At 40.2% G+C, this 23,620-nt stretch overlaps 1 protein-coding gene across 1 annotated transcript in view; it reads right to left on the bottom strand.

Annotated features, from left to right (window-relative positions):
• Positions 1 to 269: 269 nt before the first annotated feature.
• Positions 270 to 23,620, bottom strand: part of SMAD1 (SMAD family member 1) — a 42,027-nt gene continuing 18,676 nt past the window's right edge. The window contains exons 3-7 of the mRNA XM_070948663.1: positions 10,370 to 10,627; positions 8,099 to 8,215; positions 3,625 to 3,846; positions 2,247 to 2,503; positions 270 to 1,495 (exon numbers count right to left, since the gene is read on the bottom strand). Coding sequence (XP_070804764.1) covers positions 1,352 to 1,495; positions 2,247 to 2,503; positions 3,625 to 3,846; positions 8,099 to 8,215; positions 10,370 to 10,627 — 998 coding nt within the window. The 3' untranslated portion in view covers positions 270 to 1,351. The remainder of the gene's footprint in view (positions 1,496 to 2,246; positions 2,504 to 3,624; positions 3,847 to 8,098; positions 8,216 to 10,369; positions 10,628 to 23,620) is intronic.

Genomic DNA, 23,620 nt, shown 5'->3' with positions numbered 1-23,620 from the left:
TATCTGTGGTTCTCTCATAACTATGATGAATATAACGTAACAACAGCTTAGGCAAAACTGTAAATGACTAATTCCCATTAAGTTCACAATATGGTGGACAAATTATTCAAGTGTTAAGTAGTCATAAAGGGAACTTTAAGTGTCCATTCTTGCATGGTGATGATTTTGAACTCCTGAACAAACATTATCTTCAGGTATCCACATTCATTTATCTCAAAACTAATAGGCTTTTTCATCTTGATTATAAACAAAGTTGCAGAAGAGATTGGTTTAATCAAAGTAAGCAATATGTTTATTTGAACTTCAATAAGGATGAACCCCCCCCCTCACGTTTTGGAATTAAAAAATAAAATACTGAAAAAGTACTACAGCTTGAATGAATATAAAAACATTAGCAGAAAGAAAACAATTAAAATAGTAAAAAAAAAATAAACCTTTTAGTTTGAAACACTTGAATAGGTTGATTAAGTCCTCCCAACATAAGCTAATATCTGCTAAGTTGGCAAAACACAAACGTTTTACAAAATGAAAAATTTGCTTCTGTTGTGTGAACTGCATAATAAAACTGCCCAATTTTTTAAAGACTGTACAGTTTTGTCTTGAAATCTACAGACCGTGCAGTACACGACAAAAGCATTGACCCACCCTTTCTCTATGAAGCTGGAGATGGCAGAAATATTGGTTAATATTAAGATGAAGCCACTATTAAAAGTGAAATGCACACAGAAAGACTTGATCTTGTTTTAACAAGCTATGTTTAACAGTATAATTTCTACCTGTCCTTTGTCAGCTTCACTTCCCACCCACTTCCCACATCTATCTAAATTTCTTGCCCATCTCTAAATTCCAATTACACTGTACATACATTTAGGAGAAAGCATACCTAAACATTCTTGCAGCATTATGGTCAATACACAGTTTTCAGAAGATACACAGAAGCCTTTTTTTTCTTCCAAGATAGTTACTATTACCGAGACTTTCAAATACCACTGCAAACTTTCCTTTGAGTGTATAACTGTCAATGCTGGGTATTCATTTCAGGACAAATTACAATGAATGAGTCACATATGGTGATGTTAGTGTGCTAAATAACACTGTTTGAGAACAGTGTTCAATTGACATTAAGTTGGCCATCCCTAGCTTTTACAATCCCCTACCTAAAGATTGGAAAGAGATTACTATTTGTGAAAATTGAATTTTTAAAAATAACTTAGTAGGAGCTTTCTTCCTGATCTAACAATTAGTCACGGATATCAAGTATAAAGGCTGCTGCCAGTTTTGTACATGTGTCTGACCCAAACATCCTTCAAGTACATGCAAGGCTCACTAGATTCTGAAATTCAGAATTCTTTTAAGACACAGAAGAGATTGGGTTATGAGGAGAGCCCATCTGTGTAAGAACTTTATCCAACCACTGAAGGGGACCATGCAAATGAATTTCAATCCAACATGGTGTGCTTGTGACATCTTGCCGGTGATATTCAGCTCCCCAACCCTGGAAATAGAAATGTCTTAATGTTAGAAGATGTGTCCTGATATACATACTAGTATCCGTATCCTATTAGCATCTTGATAATAGAAAGGCAGTTTTTATTTATTTAGCATACGGTATCTACAGAGGTCATGCAATCACTGATACATAACACTAATAAAACATTATACATTCAAACACAAATATAAGTTTAAATAAACCATCAGTATATATATATGGCATGTGAATAATACATATGAGTATATGAGATAAAATATTAAAGTAAAACCATGATAAAATCACCAAACTATGGTGCCATAGCGTTGCAATAGGATAGTTGCTATTATGCTATCTATCTCAAAATATGGTTTAATAATTATGTAAAGCATTCCAAAGAGGTACTGGAATAAGCAAAACATCTTTCTTCAAAGCATTAAAGCAGCTGTATTCTTTAGAAGTTTCATACATCTGCTTGGAAGGCTGTTTGTGACTACTGTCAGGACTCTTCAGCTGCCACAACCAGCAATATTTCCTTTTCCAAACATATTTAGTGCAGATCCAGATCGCAGTTCAGTTTTGAGAAACTCTCTCTTTCTGTATACATGAACACATGTGAGGGAAATTCAGCTGAGCTCTAAGATTTTAGGCAAATTAATGCCTTTTGAATTTTAGTGTTTGGAGATCAGGAAGCCAAGTTTTAGCAACTTGAATGCTTTTTGTTTCTCTGGCTCAAAAAGTCACTCATTCACGCACACAGATGGAAAGTCTTGCTTACCTTTACAAAACTCATACGAATAGTGCACATCTTAGTGAGTTCATACACTGTTTCAAAGCCATGGTTCACTGACTGAGCTAAAAGTTGAGCAAATTCTTGATTGTTGAAAATTTTTAAACTGCAGCCACTCGGAATTTTGCAGACGGTAGTTGGATGAAAGCCATGATGGTAATTGCAATTTCGGCTTTGCACAAATATACTACTGTCACTAAGGCATTCTGCATAGACTTCTCCGCCAACATAATACAGATGAACTCCTATAAAAGAGACAGAAGATTGTTAGAATTTCTCTGAAATTGTAGAAACTTCTACTTCTGACACAAAATATAAATGAGGAATTGCATTTATCTCAATCAACTTAACAGCTGTGTAGAGAAAGTAAGATTTTAGTCATCTGCATATACTCTTACACCTAAGTATTTCCCCAATTATGAACTACAGGAATACTTCTAGATATTTGTTTTGGCAGCCTAAAACTATCAAAAGACAAGAATTCATGAATTCACATTCATTAATATAGCCAATCTGCTTGCAATTAGTCAAAACTACAACTTCTTTATGATGCCTAACTGGGATGCAATTGTCTTACACACATCTGGAAAAAATCCTTTCTCTCCTAACTACCAATGGGGGGTAGGGAACAAAGATCTCCTACTTGTACATACTCCTGGCTTTTTAAAAGTATTTTGAGCACAACTGTGTGCTAATGCTTCCCTTTTCAACAAATGCCTTTGCCATTCATCAAAATTACTCAGAAAATTATTTTTCCATAGGATGCATCCCAAGTCTTCATCATTAAAAAGAGATTCTAGAAAACCTAAATCCAAACCGCTACTATTCATTTCAGTTCTTAAAATTAAGGATGCAGCATGCTACTAAAGTTAAATAATTTTGCCAATTCAAATGAAACTTGTTTGCCTTTAAAAAAACAAAACTTAAAAATTCCAATTTGCAATTGTGGATTAGAAAGAGACACGTCCCACTACTTTTCTTCCTATATTATTACACAAAATACACCAATATTTCTGTATTCAGGAGGTTCAATAGATATTTCAGCCTCCAATAACAAGGACCTACCATTAAACTTAGTATTTCAGATTCTTTTCAAATGGATTATTTATAGAAAATGTTGTAGCAGCTTTCCTTAATCTGCATTAGACTATATTTCTCACTATCTCTGGGCAGCATGATCAGTTTTTTTCTGGAGATACATCCATCACATTGGGGAAAAGGTGTAATCCCATTCCTACAGGTTACCAGCATTTTGCAGTGATAAACATATGAATAATATTGAATACATTATTTTGCAATGAAGCCTTAAAGCTGTTAAACGTAGCTTGCATCCCCAATGTACTGACATGATCAGAACCAACAATACCTTTGCCAATATGCCGCCTAGTATTTTCAATAGTAGAATTCCGGTTAACATTTGACAAGAGCCCCAGGCAAAACCTGTTCTTGTTATTGGAGGGATCAGTGAAACCATCCACCAACAAACTTGTGGAAGAGGCATGAAATGCCTCTCCAACACGATTATTGAGTTCATAATAGACAATAGAGCACCAGTGCTTTGGCTCTTCATAAGCAACTGCCTGAACATCTGCAACAGAAGAAAAACAGAAATCAGCAATGCTAGAATTAATGAGTTCCTGAGCTTTAAAGTTTTATTTATTTATATTCATTGTGTAGACTTTGGCTTAAGATCAGGGCAAAAAAATCTGGTGGTGTAGCTTCTAATTAGAAATTCTCCCAGTGTCCCATTATATGATATATTTAAACCATATTACTAATTCAATTAAAGCATTCTAAGCTTTGAGAAATGGAAAGGAGGTGGAGCAGATATTTGAGCAAGCTGAATGAAGATTTCTTTTAAAAAAGAACAGTTCTAAGCAGCTTTGCATGTTGGCTTACAAAAATAAAGGGTGCATAGTTCTTAAAGACAACAAACACATTATGATGTAAATTCTTATGGAATAGACAGTAAGTTCCCTTCCTAAGAATTTATTTACCAAATTTAGTCTACTGTAACAAAGTGAACACATAATTATGTCTCAATTATTTCAGTTCCTGAGGTTTGGTTTAACCATGGTTTATTGAATAACCTTTAATAACTGTTCATACAATACAGTAACGTATAAACTTTGTTTTATAAACCATAAGCGCTGAGTGTATACAGAACCCAAACCTGTGGAGTCTTTGGTGCTCTCTTGAGTTTGGTTGTTTGCTTGTAGATGTTTCATTATCCAACTAAGGCAAGCTGCTATATATAAACAAGGCAAACTCCACACTCACTTGCACTGATGTAACCTGGTCATATAATGAAATGTCTGAAGCAAACAACCAAGCTCAGGGAGCGCTAAGGATTCCTTAGTTCATCTCCGAGATATAATGGAGTTGTATTTTTGGAATGTTTATTTAAGAGATGCATTTATTAAACTTTTCTTTTCTTTTCTTTTCTTTTCTTTTCTTTTCTTTTCTTTTCTTTTCTTTTTTTTACAGATTTCAACTAAGGAAGAATTCCAGTCAACAATAACTATTCCTTCCTCTCAGCAACCAGAACTGCCTCTAGCCAAAAAAAAAAAAAAATCCCTGCTCCCCTGTTCAACAAGGGAATAAATTGACGTAACTATATTAATGCAACTACAAGACTTCCTGCTACAAATACTCAAACATCTTAACAAAGAGTAATGAAACTGAAAGATATACAAGGTCCATTTTTTTTGGGAGCACTCATATAAAAGGTGTGAATCCACTCATTCTGCACTATAATTTTCAGGTTGTGTTCATGCAGCCAATTTGTTTTTCATGAGTTTTTAATTTACAAGCTCATTAAAGTGTTAAGAGGGAAAGTGCTGCTTTGTTATGAATAGCAACAATAACCTCTTCCTGGCTCACTGAACTACAAATTTAAGAAATATATTTTTGCTTTTTCTGGCTAAAGAAACTGATTGCTTCCAGGAACTCCTGCCTTCCTTTTTGATACTTATCTTTACCCAGAGTAATTCAAATGTATATGACTGATACTGTCTGTTTACACAACGTTATTTTTATCCAAGCAGCTTGAGGCAACATACATGGGCTTCCTTGCATTTTATTCTCATACCCATCCTATCAGGTAGATTCAGAATAAAAACATGGGAGTTGTTCACCATTACTCAGTGACGACAATGAGCAATCTGGGGTTTGCACCTTCTCCCCCATATTTATTTGACACATCACAACTGCTTGCACAATCTGTAAACCCAGACATTTTTTTGGCATAGATAAGAATTTACCAATATGTGATTCAATATTTTAAAAAAGGAAAGTTCCCAATATGGTTCCGCAAATGAAATTTAACAGCTCGGTTCAAACACTATGCTAAGCCACGGTTCATTTAAAAATGGTTTATTGAAAAAACTACAGATGACTGGGGTGGCACAACATGTTAAGGATAGGCCAAGTGCTGATGCAAACAATTCACGGCATTTTTAATCCTTTCAAGTCACTGTTAGGCAATCTTTAATTATTAGTAACTCGCTGCACTTTTCACAGCAAGATGCCAGTAACTATTACTGCTGCACAGCTTTGCCCTAGTTCTCAAACTCAGGAAGAAATCCTGCCAGCTGGCCATTCCTGAAGAGTGAAATCATCTCTCTCTCTCTCTCTCTCTCTCTCTCTCAGACACACACACACACACACAGGCAGATTTCATACGAACTTCCTCACATTTGCCTTAAGTCATGCAGAGCAGGTGCGTTCTGTCTCTCCATTCCCAGCATGAGCCAACAATAGGAATTACCCAACTTCATTGACAGGATGCAGCTTGTTAAGTAAAATCTCTTAAGACTAACAAATCTTCACAAGGAACAGGCCTCCAAATGTCTGTAGCCAGAGAGCACCGGGGTTTGCATTTATTGCTAGTGCCCTTCATAAACATGAACTGCAGCAGACCTTTTTGAAAGGCTATTAAACAAAGGATGTAACCATGCACATCAGGTAGAGGTATGGGGCAGAGATAAAGCACTGACTGAATTAGCGGAAACAGGTGTGGAATAAATAATATGAATGGAAAGAAGAGTCTGTTTCCCCTTCATAAAATGAAGAGAAGGTATTGTATCACTCTAATTACAGTATTTTAATTACTAATATTACTACTAGGGATCAGGTTGACAACTTTACTCTTTCTGCATTCTTAAATGCAATCTGCTTCATCTCATTTGCTCCCTGCCAAACAATATAATCCCAAATCCCAAAAGTAATTTTTCAAGAAGCAACTGGACTTTCTGGTTTTTCTTTGAAGACGTTTCACTTCTCATCCAAGAAGCTTGTTCAGCTCTGACTGGATGGTGGGGAATATAATCCAAGATTAACACGTAGAAAGACATTGAAGCTTACTTTGATGCCAATTACAGCCAATGTATAATACTCCTCTGAAATTGGTGTAATTGAGATCTAGCTGGCATCCAACTCAATACAACATAGCTCTGGTGGCAGATGTACTGCTCGCCCCCAGATTAAAGTTTGGCTTAATCCTTAAGGACCACTAGGGCAGGGGTGAAATCCAGCGGGTTCTGACAGGTTCTGGAGAACCAGTAGCGGAAATTTTGAGTAGTTCAGAGAGCCGGCAAATGCCACCTCTGGTTGGCCCCAGAATGGGGAGGGAATAGAGATTTTGCAGTATCTTTCTCCTGCCATGCCCACCAAGCCACACCCACCAAGCCACACCACACCCACCAAGCCATGCCCACAGAACCGGTAGTAAAAACAATTGGATTTCACCACTGCACTAGGGGTTGTCCTTAAGGATACGAACAAGCTGCCCATTACTGAAAAAGGTGGATGGACATTCTCTTCCTCAAGCTCACAAAGCACTAAATCTGCACAATATTTCCAGAACTGCTGAAGCCAAATGTTTTTAAACTATAGCCTGTTTTCAGCCATTTTCATTGGTTCCTAAAAACATTGCACTGCTTCAGTGCTTTCATCTGCTGGAAGAAGCACCATGCCATTTGCCATTTTTAGTAATAGGTCTTTTGCCTCTGTGTACATTCCAACTTAAATACAAATTTGGGTTTAGGGAATGGAACTAGTTATTAACCCATGGACTAACTGTAATGTGTTCATATTCTTAAGTTCAAAGTCGATTCAATTAAATGCCAAAGGGTATATACACTTGTCTCTTTCCCTCACATAACTAATTTGTGGCAATTCACACCATACCCTTTAAAAACTCAATGATTAAATCTCTCATCTTACATGGATAAAAGAGGGGGACAGTTCTTAGGAATGCAAATATTTTAGGGTTGAGATATAGTACATTTATAAAAAATTTAAAATATGCAGAAAATCATAGTTAAAGCAAAACACTGGTAAATTTGCCTTTGTCAGCTACAAGGACTACCTACAATAAACAGACCAACAAAATTACCAAGTGTTTGCATTTATCAACTAAAAACCTGCTTTAAAGCAGAGTAACATGAAGAAATTGTTGCACACTCTTATCTTTCAAATACTTTTCAGTTGCTTACTAAGCTTAGTAGCAGCCAAGTTATCCAGGTGGTTGCATATCTGGTCACAACAGCTTGATAGGGCATATTGTCATTGAAGTTTCTCCAAGCAAAGCAAAATGTGTGAACATATATTGAATGCTAGTGCTCAATTAAATGCAACTTTTTCTGCTGTACCATTTTGCACAAGTTTTAACATAAGAATCTGAGCATATCTATTGCAACACTTACAGTAGATATATGTTATTTTTATCATGTCCCTTTAGCAGGGAGGTAAGACAATTAATGCAATGAAAATATATTTAATAGGAAATAAAAATGCCATATATAGACATTTTTCAAAACTGAAATATGAAGTGTCACCTCCTCTGTTTACTTCTGAAGGAATTGAAGGTGCCATCATATTGGTATCCATTGGTTGTGAACCATCCTGCGTCATCTGATCTTCTGGAGGTAGGTATGCAGGAGGGGGAGTATCAGCTGAGGTAAAACAAAATACTGTTATTTCATCTTCGTACTTATCCATTTTACGGATAGTGTTAAGCTAAGACAAACTACAATGTACTTATAATAAGAGAAAACCATCATTTTTTTACTCATCTCCGTTAACATGGCTAACGTAGAAATTATTACTCTTTGACTAATTATACCTAATTTACTTTTCCTTGAGGGAATTAGGTTTCAGAAAGTACTGAAGCAAATAGATCAAATTCCTATATATGAAAAAGAAGTGCTGATGATCTGCATACAGGTCATCTTTTCCAATATATTTATCAGCAGTCAAATACATCCTAATGCACAACAAATTTAAAGCACAACTTATTGATGATGGCATTAAAATGTAATAATTAATGGCAAAGAACATCAATGTAAGACTTACTGTATTTTTCGGACTATAAGAAGTACCGGAATATAAGACGCACCAAGATTTCAAAGAGGTAAACAAGAAAAAAAAAAGTTTTTGCCCTCCCCAGCCCCCAGGAGCATTCTGCAAGCCTCCCAAACACTCTGCGCGTCCCGTTTCACAAAAACAGGATGAGCAAAGGGTTTGGGAGGCCTGCAGAATGCTCCTGGGGGCTGGGGAGGGCAAAAACGTGACATGTGGGGAGTTTAGGAGGCCAAAAACGGGCCCGTTTTTGGGAGGCCTGCAGAGTGCTCCTAGGGTCTGGGGAGAGCAAAAACCCCATTTTTATGAAAAATGGGCCCATTTTATGGCCTCCCAACCCCCCCCCCCCCCACACACAAACACACACATCGCGTTTTTGCCCTCCTCAGCCCCTAGGAGCACTCTGCAGGCCTCCCAAACCCTCTGCAGGCCCCATTTTTGCAAAAAACAGGCCTGTTTTTGGCAAAAAGGGGATGCGGGGCCGGGGTTTTGGGAGGTCAAAAATGGCTGTATTCGCTGTATAAGATGCACCAATATTTCCACCCTCTTTTAGGGGGAGAAAAGTGCATCTTATACTCTAAAAAGTACTTTTAATATTACTGGTTTGCAGCCACAGGTGATTATCTCTTTATTATTTTTATGCTAACATTGCCTTGATGTTTATTTCTAATGTTCTCTTAAACCAAAGGTATGCTATTGTCAACTGAATTCATCCTTAGGTTTCAAAACCCAAAATGTAGGGGGAAAAATTGTAGGAACTAAGCATTTACTGTACTTAGTGGGGGAATTTGGAGGTTGCCATTCTCCCATCTTAAGAAATGGACAGATACCCATTCCCAGGACATTCTTGTTTACCTAATTTTCTATAAAAAAATTCTGACTTGAGTAGTCATTCAAAACTTACTGCAAAGGTATATGTTATAAAGAGCCGAGGTGGTGCAGTGGTTAGAGTGCAGTACTGCAGGTTACTTCAGCTGACTGCTAGCTGCAGTTTGGCAGTTCAAATTTCACTGGCTCAAGGTTGACTCAGCCTTCCATCCTTCCAAAGTGGGTAAAATGAGGATCCAGATTGTCAGGGGGCAATATGCTCTGTAAACCTCTTAGAGAGGGCTGTAAAAGCACTATGAAGCGGTATATAAGTCCAAGTGCTATTGCTAAGTGCTACTGCTAAATAGGAATGATCATATTACTTCCAAAGAATAAGCTTTATTAATTTTATTGAAGATCTACCTTCAAACAGCTGGTGGGCCTAGAACACATTAATGCCTCATGGTCTCGGGAGACTTATTCTCAATTTTAATTAAGCACAAATAGCTTAGTGATATACAGTAACTGCCAACATATCACTTCATCCTATACCCTCTCATGATTGGAAGGAAACCTGAGGTAAGAAAGACAAAATAAACAAGTCTGACTTGGCCTGGAGGATGGTGGCTTGAGCAAAGCATGGCCAAAACTATCCTACTAGGAGGAACACCCAAATCCTTTCTAGTTCCACTTCTGGAATGTGAGGGATATTTTCACTTCAGAATGCTTTAGTTCCACTGCAAAAAAAAACGATGCAATTACCAGAAAGCACATTTTATCAAAAATTTGGGGAATATTTTATTGGTTTAACAAATGCAATAAAACCACTGGAACATAATCCTTTGTATCTCCACTCTTTGCCTCCCTCTGGTTGATGTGCTGTCCCAAGACCATTGTCAATGCTAAGAAGCTGCTGCTGAGACTTCTCAGAGGAAGTTTACCTGGCATCTGAAAAGGGCTTCCTGGGTCAGAGCTGGCAGGTGAATGAGGGTAGGTACCACTGCTGCTTCCAGGCGAATTTGGATAGCTACTGTTTGGTGAATGGGGAAATGGGTGACTGTTGGGTTGCTGGAAAGAGTCTGGAAAAGTAGCATTATGCGGCATATGTGGCTCGTTTTGTCCCAAGTTGCGAAATTGTGCCAGGAGACTGTGCTGAGGGTTGTATTCACTGTGTCTAGGAACAAGCACAGGAGGAAGAACTGAAAAGGAAAGAGAAAGAGAAAGAGAAAGAGAAAGGGGAGGGTTGAATTGAATTGGAATTGAATTGATTAAACTTCTATACCGCCCTTCTCCCAAAGGACTCAGGGCGGTGTACAGCCATATTAAAACACATATAAATTCACAAAATTTAAAAAACAATTTAAAACCAATATATAAAATTTGGCCCACAAGGTTAAAAGCTAATAAACACCCGATTTAAAATTCATACTAAGACAGCCCGGCCTGTTGGAACAAAAGAGTTTTAAGGGCGCGGCGGAAGGTACGCAGGTCAGGGATCATACGAATCTCTAGGGGCAGCTCATTCCAGAGGGCAGGTGCCCCCACAGAGAAGGCTCTCCCCTTAGTTACTACATAACTTCAATTTTTGCTGGATGCAGCAACTGCCAGGATCCCAAAGCTAGAAGTTTAGTTTTCACAGCAACTGGGAGAAAGATGGTTACTTTTGCATGCAGAGTAGTGAAGCTGCACTGGGATCACAACTAAGAAGAATAGCGAAGATAACCTACCCTCGCTTTCCTCATTTTCAACTCCCAAAGCTAAAGAAATGTATATAAGGGCCAGTCTTTAATATATGGAAAGTATTGGGTACTGGCATCCATGAATTTAAGCTTAGCTACTAAGGGTGCTAATTGAACCTTCTGGATTAAAGCTAGAATAGTTCAGGTTTAGGTTTATTTCATTATTCATGATTTATATCCTATTTTCCCTCTTTTTGAGTCAATATACATAGTGTTGCCTTCTCCAATTTTTTTATCCACAATAACCAACCTGGGTAGATTGGGCTGAGAGACAAGAACTTATTCCAAGTCACCAAGGAAGACTGATGAGAAGATGTGTGTTTCCTGAGGCCTAGTAATGCTGCATCATAGTGAAACAGTCAGATATTCCCACTTCTCTAACATTTAAGCAAAGGCATACAAGACATTTTGAGTCATGTAATTTTATCAAATTTCTACAAAAGCTGGATGAGTATCTGCAGCCACTTTTGGTTTTCTAATCAGATTTTCCAGGGGCAAAAGACACTGGATTCTCCATATAAACTACAAAAGGGCAGAACGAAGAGAAAGCATCACTTCTAGCATATGTTTCCCATAATAGCTCATGCACTTAATGCCACTAATTTAGGCCTGATTATTATGCTGGGAAGCATCATGTTTTCCCCTTGATAAAAAAACTAAATTACAAAGATCTGGGTAAGACCACTTAAAATCTCCATAAGGAATGCAATGAGAAGAATGTATGTATGTATGTATATATGTATGTAATTTATATGCCGCCCTTCTCCTGAAGGACTCAGGGCGGCTTACATGAAGGAGACAAAAAAATTACATAAACATCAAAGTCAATTTAAAATTAGTTAAAATTAATTAAAAATTTAATTAAAATTATTAAAAATCACCCCTACGGATTCAGCCCATTTGGTGAAAAAGCCACGTCTTCAATTCGCTGCGGAAGGAGAGGAGGTCAGGGGCTGTCCTGAGGCTGGTGGGCAGCCCATTCCAGAGGGTCGGTGCTCCCACAGAGAACGCTCTCCCCACTGGGGGCCGCCAGCCGACATTGTCTGGCTGACGGCACCCTGAGGAGGCCCGCTCTGTGTGAGCGCACCGGACGATGGGAGGATGGCAGGAGATGATCCTGCAGGTACCCCGGGCCTAAGCCATGTAGGGCTTTATAGGTGAGCACCAGCACCTTGAAACAAACCTGAAGAACCACCGGTAGCCAGTGCAGCTCGCGTAGGAGAGGTGTCACACGGGAGTACCGAGAAGCCCCCGTAACCACCCGCCCGGCCACATTCTGGAGTAACTGTAGCCTTTGGGTGCATCCCAAGGGCAGCCTCATGTAGAGGGTGTTACAGTAGTCTAACTGAGACGTTGGTTCCCATAATAAATGGGAAGAGGGGTTCAAGCCCTAAAATGGACATACTGTTTAATATGGCCAGGCCTAAGAAATTGACATGTGTGCTATTATGGCATCTTTGAAGGAAAGTTTCTATATACACATGCTCTAATGAACCATTTCATAAGGTATGCTAAACTTTAATATAATTTTTCTGAATTTCGTTGAACATTATGAGTGACCCACAACCATGTGTGAATCCAACCATTTGTTAAACCATTGCTTATGGTTTAATGTGTTATGTAAACCCCATCAATAGTGGTTTGTAAAATAAACCAGAAATGTTGCTTGAACTTGATCAATGATGGTAACTGTAGTCAGGAAAATACATATTTTTAAACTGTAAAGCTTGATCAGGTTCAGAATCTTCACTGTAAAAAAATAAAGGGCTAAAAATGCACATAATAGGGGAGAATGCTGATTTTTCAGAAATTGCTGCCAGCCCAGGGGAAGAGATATAATTGAAGAGACAGCATGAGACTTCTGCTGTATTCAGCCAAGCACACCTGTTGCCACAAAGCAAACAAGAGGCCCACATCTGTTCTTTGGAGAGGCTGTGAGCCCCTGGAGGGTAAAGCTGTAGAGGTGTTAACTCTTGCCTAGTCTAAGGAAAATGCTCTACTGCACTCTATAGAGCACTTTATATCTTGGACCTAATACGAACTTTTCGTATTTTCCAAATACGAACTTCCAAAATTCTCAACTGGTGGGTATGCAAGCTAGGAATTTAGGAAACTGCTTCCAATGAAACTGACGGACGCTAGATTATGGATCTAGAAAGACTGTGACAACGGACACATATTAATGTTCCCGATCCTCAAATCACATTTCAACAATCTGAGACAAAAACTAAAATATATGACCACCTATCGTGTTTTACCTAGTACGATATGCAAAAAGTACATATTATGATTTAGTATTATGTATAAACCAGATTATATTTTGCCCAATAAATCATAGTTTAAAAAAAACCTTCTGATTTTGCTTCATGTATAATACAGTAATGTCAGTTAATATTACTGGATGCATATAGAGATATCTCTAACATTACAAAATTATAAACACAAGATCAAAATCTTGCACAATGCCCATCTTGCCAACTTCAATTAAAATGACAAATACATGTGACACATTTGTATAAATAAATGTATATGTATAAAAGGCAAGACAAGGCCAAAAAAAATTTGTATTAACCAAATTAATAATTATTGATCAAAAGTATTTACACCAGTAAAATTCCCCAATTATAAATTAATTAATTCTCATTTCTTTCACGGATGTACAAATTTTACAGCAGTCCACAAGCATTTCCATTCTACTTTCAAGATGAAACAACAGAAAGAAGATTATTCTAAAAGGGAGGAGTGGCTGCCTTAGGAAAGGAATAGAAGAGTCCTTTGCAGAATGAGATGGGGGTATATAAATTTAATCAATAAATAATAAATAAGGGAAGGAAAGAAAAGAAGGGGAAGAAGTATCTGAACAGACTAGGCTAGACTGATAAGAGAAGAGTTTCAAAAAGCCCTAAAAATCACAAGGTGAGTATTGATATTAATCCTCTTTTTCTATCCGCAAAACTGAGACGACCTAAAAATAAGACAAAATAACTGGAACTGCTTAAAACCACCATCAATAAGTTGACATGATCATGTGCCACTCCCAATTACCATCATTAAGCCAAGACTATCTGTATTTTTAATGTTATCAATAGTTTGTTAGCTGCAATTTATTGAAATATATGAGGGACAAAACTTAATTAAAACTGAAGCTACTTTAATGAAATAAAATTTAATATCATCAGCTGTGCTAATGTTAAACTTCAACATGCCTACGCAAATACCCCTTCCACCCCATTTTAATTTTGCTTAAAATGATGATTAGGTAACCAATATAAATACACTGAGAATTCACTTGCAGTGTTTAGGTAGGTTACAGATTTATAGCTATCTGTATACACCAAATGGCAAAGGCAAAGAATTGCTAAGTATTTCTCAGTCCATCTTTCTTCTTCATATTCTTTTGTAATAGGAAGGTTCAGTATGGCAGAGAAAAAGTTTCCTCTAGGTTTTTAGAATATTGGATGTCTTTTTAAATATATCCCATAGTTTGTTGAATAAGCCCTGACTGACTGACTTTATATAATATGTGAAATCATACCGAAATCTGAACATATTATTTAGTATGATTAGCAGATTCACCCTTGGATTTGTAGAAGATTAATACTGATATTATAACTGAGAAACTGGTTTTAAACATTTTAAAGGATTAATTCAGAAATTCAGCAACAATTATCAGAATTAGTAGTATATCATGCAAACAAAAATTGTTATGGATGCTGCAAAGTTGAAAAGACAGCTTTTAATATTGTAAACTGTAAAACTGTGTTAACCACTACCAGACTGCATATATCACAAGAGGAAAATGCATTTGAAAATTGTTTTAATTAATTATTACAGTAGACTATTAGAGCTATAACAACAAATCAAGAACATCAATTTAATAAATCTTAAAAATCCTGGATACTGAAGGCAGACACATCCAGAACAAAGGATTTCCTTTGGGAAAATCACTCAAGAAAGAATATTTGCTCATCTTCTGGAAGGGCTGGAATTCCAAAATTCAAAAGAAGTGGTATCTTACATGCTCTGACATTAGCAGATTCAATGGACCAATAGTTTACCTAATACAGGACAACTTCCTCTATTATTATGTAATATAATGGTATTCTGAGGACATCTAAATAAAGACCCTTATTTCTATATTCTTTTTTTAAAATTGCATCTTCTTCCAACCTTTTACATTTGAGTGATAACTTTTTTTTAAAGAGAATGTATTTTTTAAAAAAGAGATTGCTTGGTTTTGCCTCAGCAATTTAGAACATAACAATCAAGAAGAAACAGAACAACCCAAAATTAGCTGTCATTCCATCAGAAAATTAAATTAACTTACTTCAAGAGCAGAAAATTCATTCCTCTAAGTGCCCAACTGGGCAAATCCAAAGAATGACAAGTAAAAGTCAACATATAAAAGTATTCCGATATAATTTTCTTAATTTTTTTTCTAAATGAATTGGGATTGAGACTTCCGATTTATAATACCAAATATGTTAGTGTTATGCTTCATTCTAATTGTGCAAAGGAATAAATTTGGAAAATGCTATCATAGTTATTAATATACAAAGGAAAACAGATAACTGCTGTCTTCAAGTTACAACCAACCTCATAGGGCTGTTGCAGGAAATAATAAAAAGAGGAAGTGACAAGTGACTATTGAATGAAAGGTGAGATAGAAGTATTAAATAAAGTACATATTAGTCAAGGTTTGCAAAATTCCAGGTCAAAAGGCAGAGAATCACCACCAACAGGACTAGCTTTTCAAAATCAGATGGATTTTGATTAGAAAAAAAAATTGTTCAATCTGTTCTCAAGACCTCTTTTTAAAAATGCACTATTCTCTTAAATCTGAAAAGTTGTCCTCAGATGTGGAAAGTAAATTAATATGGCATATACATATTTCCAAGTAGATTTTCTGTTCTTCTGTATATCCCTGGATACTTGGTTCCTTCAATATTTGCTTGCACAACATGCAAAGATTCAAACAATTTATGAAGAGCTTAAATCGTTGGGCTTTTCAATATCATCAAACTGCTGAAGTAATTCAGAAATGATGTCTGGATCCAATTAATATGAAACACTGCATAAAGTTTCACACATTACTTCCAACAAATTGAGTAAATTGCTCATTACTTCCATGTGCAATGTAACTGTAGTACCAAAAGGATCTGTTTCAAATCATCTATGTCTTAGAAATGCATACTAAGATTTTTAAAGTGGAGATTTTACCAAAAACTTTTTCTGATCATAACCCTCTAAATTGGGTTTATGAAAGGAACTCTACTTCTTTTAGATGGAGATTAAGTGAAACAATGTTACATAAAGAAGCAATAGTGGAGGACTATTAAAAAATAGTACTTTTTAAAAGTAACCTAAATAAAGACACTGATTTAAAAATGGTTTTTGGATGCAAGTAAATCTATTATTAGAGGTTATTCCATGCAATATAGTATTAAACTTAAAAAGAAGAGCCATGGGAAAACATAGGCTATTTTCAATGAAGAAAAGAAAAATTAAAGAAATCACCAGAGAGGATAAGTATTTATCCTTAAATTAAATTTTACAGCAACTGATTTCAATGCTAACAGTAAGAAAAATGGAAATAAAAAAAACCAAGCAAAGCAAAAAAAAAAAAAAAATTGAATTTGCCAACAAACCAGGGAAATGGCTGGCATATAAACTGAGAAAAGGAAAATAAAATGATATTGAAACTGCAAGAGAAAGACATTCATTAATGGATAAGTGGCTATAAAAATATTTTATCAGTAATACTGCAACTTGTGTAAAGGACATATTTCTTTGGAGAAAAGGAAAATAAAATGATATTGAAACTGCAAGAGAAAGACATTCATTAATAGATAAAGTGGCTATAAAAATATTTTATCAGTAATATTGAAACTAGTGTAAAGGACATAATATTTCTTTGGAGAAAATAAGTATTTAAAAATACAAAATCTACCATGGATTACAGGCAAACAGAGATTATGAATGGACCTATAACAATAAAGGAATTTTCTGAAAATCAAACCAGGAAAAGTACCAGGACCAGATGGATTATCAAGTTCTTATTATAAATGTTTTGAGGATGAACTTTTATAACTTCTGCAAAAGGGTCTAGGACAACTTGCCGCTACCACCTCGCCTCGGCCATCTTGCCCCGGACAACTTGCCACCTCGGGTACAGATAAAAGTCCGCACACTTGGAATGGTGTGTGTTTCTGTGTATGTATGGAACAATAATTCCCGCTTAGCCTGCTTTTTGTGCGGGGGTGCTGTAAAACGAGGTGAGGAAACTTTTGGAAAAGAATCGTGGGCTGGCAGGAACTTTCACCTTCCTTAAACCAGGGCAGCTTTGGGAACCAGAGTGGAAGGTCTGTGGAATGATCTACAATGTTCTCATTACATCATTTAAACCTAAGTTTTTCCTGTTCCTTTTGGTGGAGCCATTTAAACAAGTTATGCTTACTTGTTACAAAATACAAAAGCACATTTAATGTGACAGATAGATTTGGCATCATCTTTAAGCTTCCATACTTTTGTATACATAGCACAAAAATAGTTTTATAATAGTCAATGACAGTTGGCTGTTACAGAAATGCCTGTGCAAGGCCTTTCTTTCCGACAATTGTGCAGGAGTGTTTGCCAACTGATGGCAAGCTTCCTCCATCATTTTTTCTTCCTCCTATAACCACACATATGCAGCAGTCTATCAGGAAGTAGTCTGACAAAGGGTGGCCTCTCCAAGCTTTGAATTGCCCATTAAAGTTTCACCGGATTCTAGCTGTTTCAATTTCCAGCTGACTTACCAGACTGCTGACTGCTTTCAAAGACTAACAGTCTCTCCTCTTGGTTTCAGAAGTACAGTAACAACAATGCTTCAACAATTCAAGCAACTTCCTTACTGTTGTGACCTATAATACAGTTCTTTAAATCTGATGATAAAGAAAGCAGTTTCTATGTGTTGTTTGCCAACTTGCCACAAATCTTCAGACATCATGTAATTAAGTTTTGCTCATCAATTTAGTGGATGTAATTTCTTATACACCAAAAACATATCACAGTCAAGAACTCACTAAGTATGTTTCTGTAAACTCAGAGAAGACTTTTCCCAAATGAAGTGCAGCAGATGTTTAAAGAACGGATGCACCCAAATCTACTTTGGAAGTCACTGCTCAAGGCATTATCTCACCTAAGCAAGTTCACTTCGAACTCAGCAAAAGGCACTGATGAAAATCATATATTGGTGCTTTCATGTTTCCGACCACTCTCACAACACAAGACAACTGCCATAACTATCTAAGGGAAGCTTTAAAAGGAAATCAAAGTACCGAGACAGAGAAGGATTTAAATGAATTGCTACAGGAACTACAAAAAAGTTAACAGAAAACTTCCCAACCAAGAACTACCAAGACCACTCCCAGTAACCCTGACAGGGCAAGCTACTAGAATATAAAAGGAGAGTACCGTATTTTTCGGACTATAAGATGCACCAAGATTTCAAAGAGGAAAACAAAATCTCATTTTTGCAAAAAACGGCCCTGTTTTTGATGAAAATGGGATGCACGGAGTGGTATTTCAGGAAGCCAAACATGGCTGTATTCGGTGTATAAGACGCATCAAGATTTCCACCCTCTTTTAGGGAGGGGGAAGTGTGTCTTATACTCCGAAATGGATGTTGTCTTACCTGAATGTCCCTTTTCGGAACGCTGCGTATACACTCCAGCATTGGAAAAATCCTCATATCTGACAGGAACTGAGAGAACTTTTTTTTACTACCTAACTTCCTACTCTGTGCTCTCTCCACGCCCCTTTTGCACACGGATCCCCAGTCTTGAACGAAGACACAGGAGGTGAACCACAAAAAAACTTTATTAAAACAAACAACCACAAACCCCAAAAACACACAAACAAACACAACAATCGGGGGGGAAATGGAGTGTATACGCAGCGTTCCGAAAAGGGACGTTCAGGTAAGACAACGTCCATTTTCCAGAACGCTGCTACTACACTCCAGCATTGGGACATACCCAAGCCTAACTCCCAGGGTTGGGCAACACACCACTCCCCTCAGGAGAACCAGAAACAACAGATTGCAACACCCTCCGTCCGAAGGACGCCTCGGCCGAGGCGTAAGCATCAATCCGATAATGTCTTATGAACGGCGACAACGAAGTCCAAGTCGCCGCCCTACAGATATCCAACACCGAAGCCTGGGAGCCCAGGCAGCCGAAGTAGCCGCACTCCGAGTCGAGTGAGGCAGAATTCTCTCCGGAACAGGACGACTGTGTTTCTCATAAACAGACGCGATACAGGCCTTAATCCAACGACCAATAGTGGCCGACGACACCTTTTGACCCATGGAAGCTGGATGGAACGAAACAAAAAGAGCTTCCGTCTTCCGAAACGATGCAGTCCTACGCATGTAACGCCTCAAAGCCCTACGAACGTCCAGGGTGTGCCACAGGGCCTCACGGTGATGTCTGGGAGATGGACAGAAGTCCGGAAGAACTAATTCCTGCGCCCGGTGGAATCACGAATTAACCTTGGGCGTAAACGCAGGATCCAGTTGCAAGACCACAGTATTAGCATGGAAGATGAACAAATCCTTCCTGACCGACAAGGCAGCGAGTTCAAAAATGCGCCTAGCCGATGGGATCGCCAGCAGGAAAGCAACTTTAAACGACAGAAACTTGAGGGAGATAGAACCAAGTGGCTCAAACGGTGACAACGTGAGGGCCTGTAAAACCAGTGATAAATCCCAAGAAGGATAACGATGAACTGTAGGCGGTCTCAGGTTCGTGGCCCCATGAAGAAACCCTTTCACCCATGGATGATGGGACAAGGAAGTGTATGGAGGAAAGGACAGAACAGTGGCCAGAGCCGCCACCTGACGCCTGAGAGTGGCCGGGGACAGACCTTTGTCCAAACCTGCTTGCAGAAAGACGAGAACATCCTGAATCGTCACAGACGTCAGATCCACATGAGCGACTGTACACCAGCGACAAAAGGCTTTCCATGAGGCTTTGTAGATCCTCATCGTGGATGGCTTACGGCCGATTGAATCGTGCCAATCACTATGTCCGGTAAGCGGCCTTTCTTCAGGATGACGCGTTCAAATGCCAAACGGCCAATTGCAGCCATTGGGGCTCGGGATGGCGGATGACCCCTTGACACAGCACGATCCGGTGAGGAGGGATCACCCACGGCTCTGTCACCGAGAACTCCACAAGATCCGCGAACCACGGCCTGCGCGGCCAATGCGGCGCCACCAGCAACATTTCCGCCCTCTCCGCTATCAGCTTCCAGACCACCTGCTGGATCAATGTGACGGGAGGGAAGGCGTATAGCAGACCTGTTGGCCAGCGACACCGCAGAGCGTTTGTGTTCTCCGCCAATGGAGTCGGATATCGAGAGATGAACCGGGGAAGTTGGGCGTTGGCAGGACTGGCAAAAAGATCTACTACCGGCCAGCCAGCCGAAGCGAAGCCTCTTGAAACAGACTGGGAAGCAGCTGCTACTCGGCCTGATCTATCACTTCCCTGCTGAGCCAGTCCACTTGGGTGTTGACCTTCCCGGAAATGTGGTCTGCGAGAATTGACCCCAAATGTCGCTCCGCCTAATTGAACAGACGTTCCGACTCGAGCATTAAAGTCTGTGATTTCGTCCCCCCTTCCCGGTTTACGTGCGCCTTGGCGGACGTATTGTCCGTGAGAATCAGGACATGACGACCTTGAACCAACGGTCGGAAATGCAGAAGGGCGAGACGAATTGCACGCAGTTCTAGAAAGTTGATACTCTGGGCCCGCTCCCCCGGAGACCATTGTCCCTGGCCCACCTGGGCTCCCAGGTGGGCTCCCCAGCCATGAAGGCTGGCATCGGTGGTGATCACGATCCGGTCCAGTTCCAGGAAGTTGCATCCCCTCAGAATGGCAGGCGATCTCCACCAACGCAGCGACAGTCGAACTTGTGGAGGCACGAGCACCTTGTTTGCAGAGTTGGAACGGCCCTTCCTCTGAAAGGGGAGAAGTAGCCATTGCAGTGGGCGGGAGTGTCTGCGAGCCCACGGCACAATGCGGAAGCAGGAAACCATCTTTCCCAATAATTTCGATAGTGTCAATATCGGCACCACCCTCCTGGTCAGGACTTGAGCTAACAGCGACTTGATGCTCTTCACCCTTTCTGAAGACAGGAAAACCTGACCTTTCCCGGAGTCTATCAGAGTCCCGAGGTGTAAAATCGAAGTCGAGGGGAAGAGATGGCTTTTTTCCACGTTGATGGTGAAGCTGTGCTCCCGGAATGCCGAAAGCACTCTGTCCATGTCTCGTGCCGCTTGGAACCGGGACGAAGAAAGGACTAGAACGTCGTCCAGGTAACATAAAACTCTCACCGGAACGGCACTGAGGGTTGCGGCCACCACCGTCACCAATTTGGTGAAAGTCCTGGGAGCCGAGGAAAGACCGAACGGCATCGCACAATACTGGTAATGCCTGCCCGCATACTCGAATCGTAGAAACTGCCGATGCGAAGGAAGCACTGGAACATGCAGGTATGCCTCTCGTAAATCCACCGACTGCATCAGGTCCCCCTGGCGAATTGATGCAAGAATTGACCGAAGAGAGTGCATCTTGAACCGACGGTAACGTACCGCTCGGTTCAAATCCTTGAGGTTCAGGATTCCCTTGACTCCGTCAGAGTTTTTGGGGACCAAAAACAGGATCGAGTAGAAACCGGTTCCCTGCTGGTCTAACGGAACCGGTTCTATCGCTTTGATCTCCAGCAAGTGAGATATCTCCTCCACCATCAGGTTGCGAGAATCGGTCGACAGAGGAACGGGGCATCGGATGAATCGTCGTGGAGGCCGATCCGTGAACTCTATCGCTAGGCCCTCTGAAATCATGCGACGCACCCACTTGTCCGGAGTGGACCGGGCCCACCGATGACGAAAGGCCTGTAGATGTCCGCCCACAGGACCCGAAGTCGGTGAGTCATTTGCCCCTTCGGAAGGGCCTAGAATTGAACCCACGATACGGACGCTTCGAAGCGGTCTGAGGTCTGCCACGGTCCCTGAATCGTTGTCTGTCTGTGAAGCGGTCAGTGGGCTGTAAAGACTGCCGATAAGAAGAGGGGCCTCCCTGCCCCGAGTACGAACGAAAGGGCTAACGCTGGGAGTATGGAGTATAGCGTCTATCCTGTCTGCGAAAGGATGATGGCATAACTTTACGCTTGTCTTTGTCCTCTACAAGAACCGGTTCCAATGCAGCACCAAACAGGTTCGGGGCTTTATACGAGGCCGCCGCCAACTTCCACTTGGCCTTAACATCGGCCTTCCACGGCCGTAGCCAGAAAAGGCGTCGTGATGTGACCGAGGTCGCCAGCGCCCGAGAAGCAAACTTGACAGAATTCAACGAAGCGTCAGCCGAGTATTCCGTGGCTGCAATAATTTTATTAACATCGTGATGTAGACGGGTTTCTTCCGGAGGGAGCCGTTCTTGAAGTTGACGCAGCCAGATCAAGGAGGCCCGATTGAAGAACGAGGTGGCCGTGGCAGTTCTAACAGTCTAGGCTACGGCCTGATGGGATCTACGGAAGGCCGATTCGGTGCGTCTGTCCTCAGATTTAAGACCTTCAAGCGGATCAGAAGAGATCATCGATTGAGAAGTGAGGGCCGCCACTGGAGCATCCACTGTGGGCACCTCCAACATTGCCTCCAGTTCAGGCGCTGCACAGAACAATTTCTTGTCAAGATTGCTTGGTGCAGTGGATGACCCTGGTTGGTTCCAAGGTGCCTGCAGTACTTCCATGAACAATTGGGGGCACGGAATAAAGTCCTTCTCCTGCTTGACTTGTTTAAACAAGGCATCATGAGGACCAGTTTCAGACGGAGTTGTCGGGAGTTGGGCCCCCACAGACCCCAAATTAGTTGTCAGAAGCGCCTTGTGAAGGAGGGACTTGAATAATGCGGGACGAAACAAGCCCGTGAAGGCCGGAGTGTCCAGTACGAGTCCTTCATCCTCAGAGAATTCGAGGTCTTCCGGGCCCTCTTCGTCATAGCCAGAACCCACAGAGGAAACGGACTCTCGAGGAGAGGGAGAACGAGCCCTGCGTGACCCCGAAGAGGCCAACGTGCCTGAAGAGGTCCCAGCTGAGGACGTCTGTGCTGCTGTTTGTGCTCCAGCCGCCATAATAGAAGCTAACGTTGTAGATAGCATCGTCTGGAAGTCAAACTGTGAAGGAGGCGTAGGGTTGTCTACTGCTTGGAGACCCGCTGCTGTGGCCGTGAAAGTGGCCAACGGTTGGCGTCGAGAAAGTGGGAGGGTGGCGAGCGATTGAAAGCCACGCCGCTCCCCCTCCAACAGTCACTTACTGTGGAAGGCTTGGGCCCGAACAAGCTGAAGGCCGCGGCACCGCCCGCAGAGGTCTGACGGGACGGACGCCAGATTAGCTTCACAGCGGCAGTAACAG

Source organism: Pituophis catenifer, unplaced genomic scaffold, assembly GCF_029215685.1.
Source record: "Pituophis catenifer annectens isolate HBS135680 unplaced genomic scaffold, rPitCat1.0.hap2 SCAF_8, whole genome shotgun sequence".
Taxonomy (NCBI): domain Eukaryota; kingdom Metazoa; phylum Chordata; class Lepidosauria; order Squamata; family Colubridae; genus Pituophis; species Pituophis catenifer.
The sequence above is the reverse complement of the archived record's forward strand: the minus strand, read 5'-3'. Positions and strand labels throughout refer to the sequence as shown.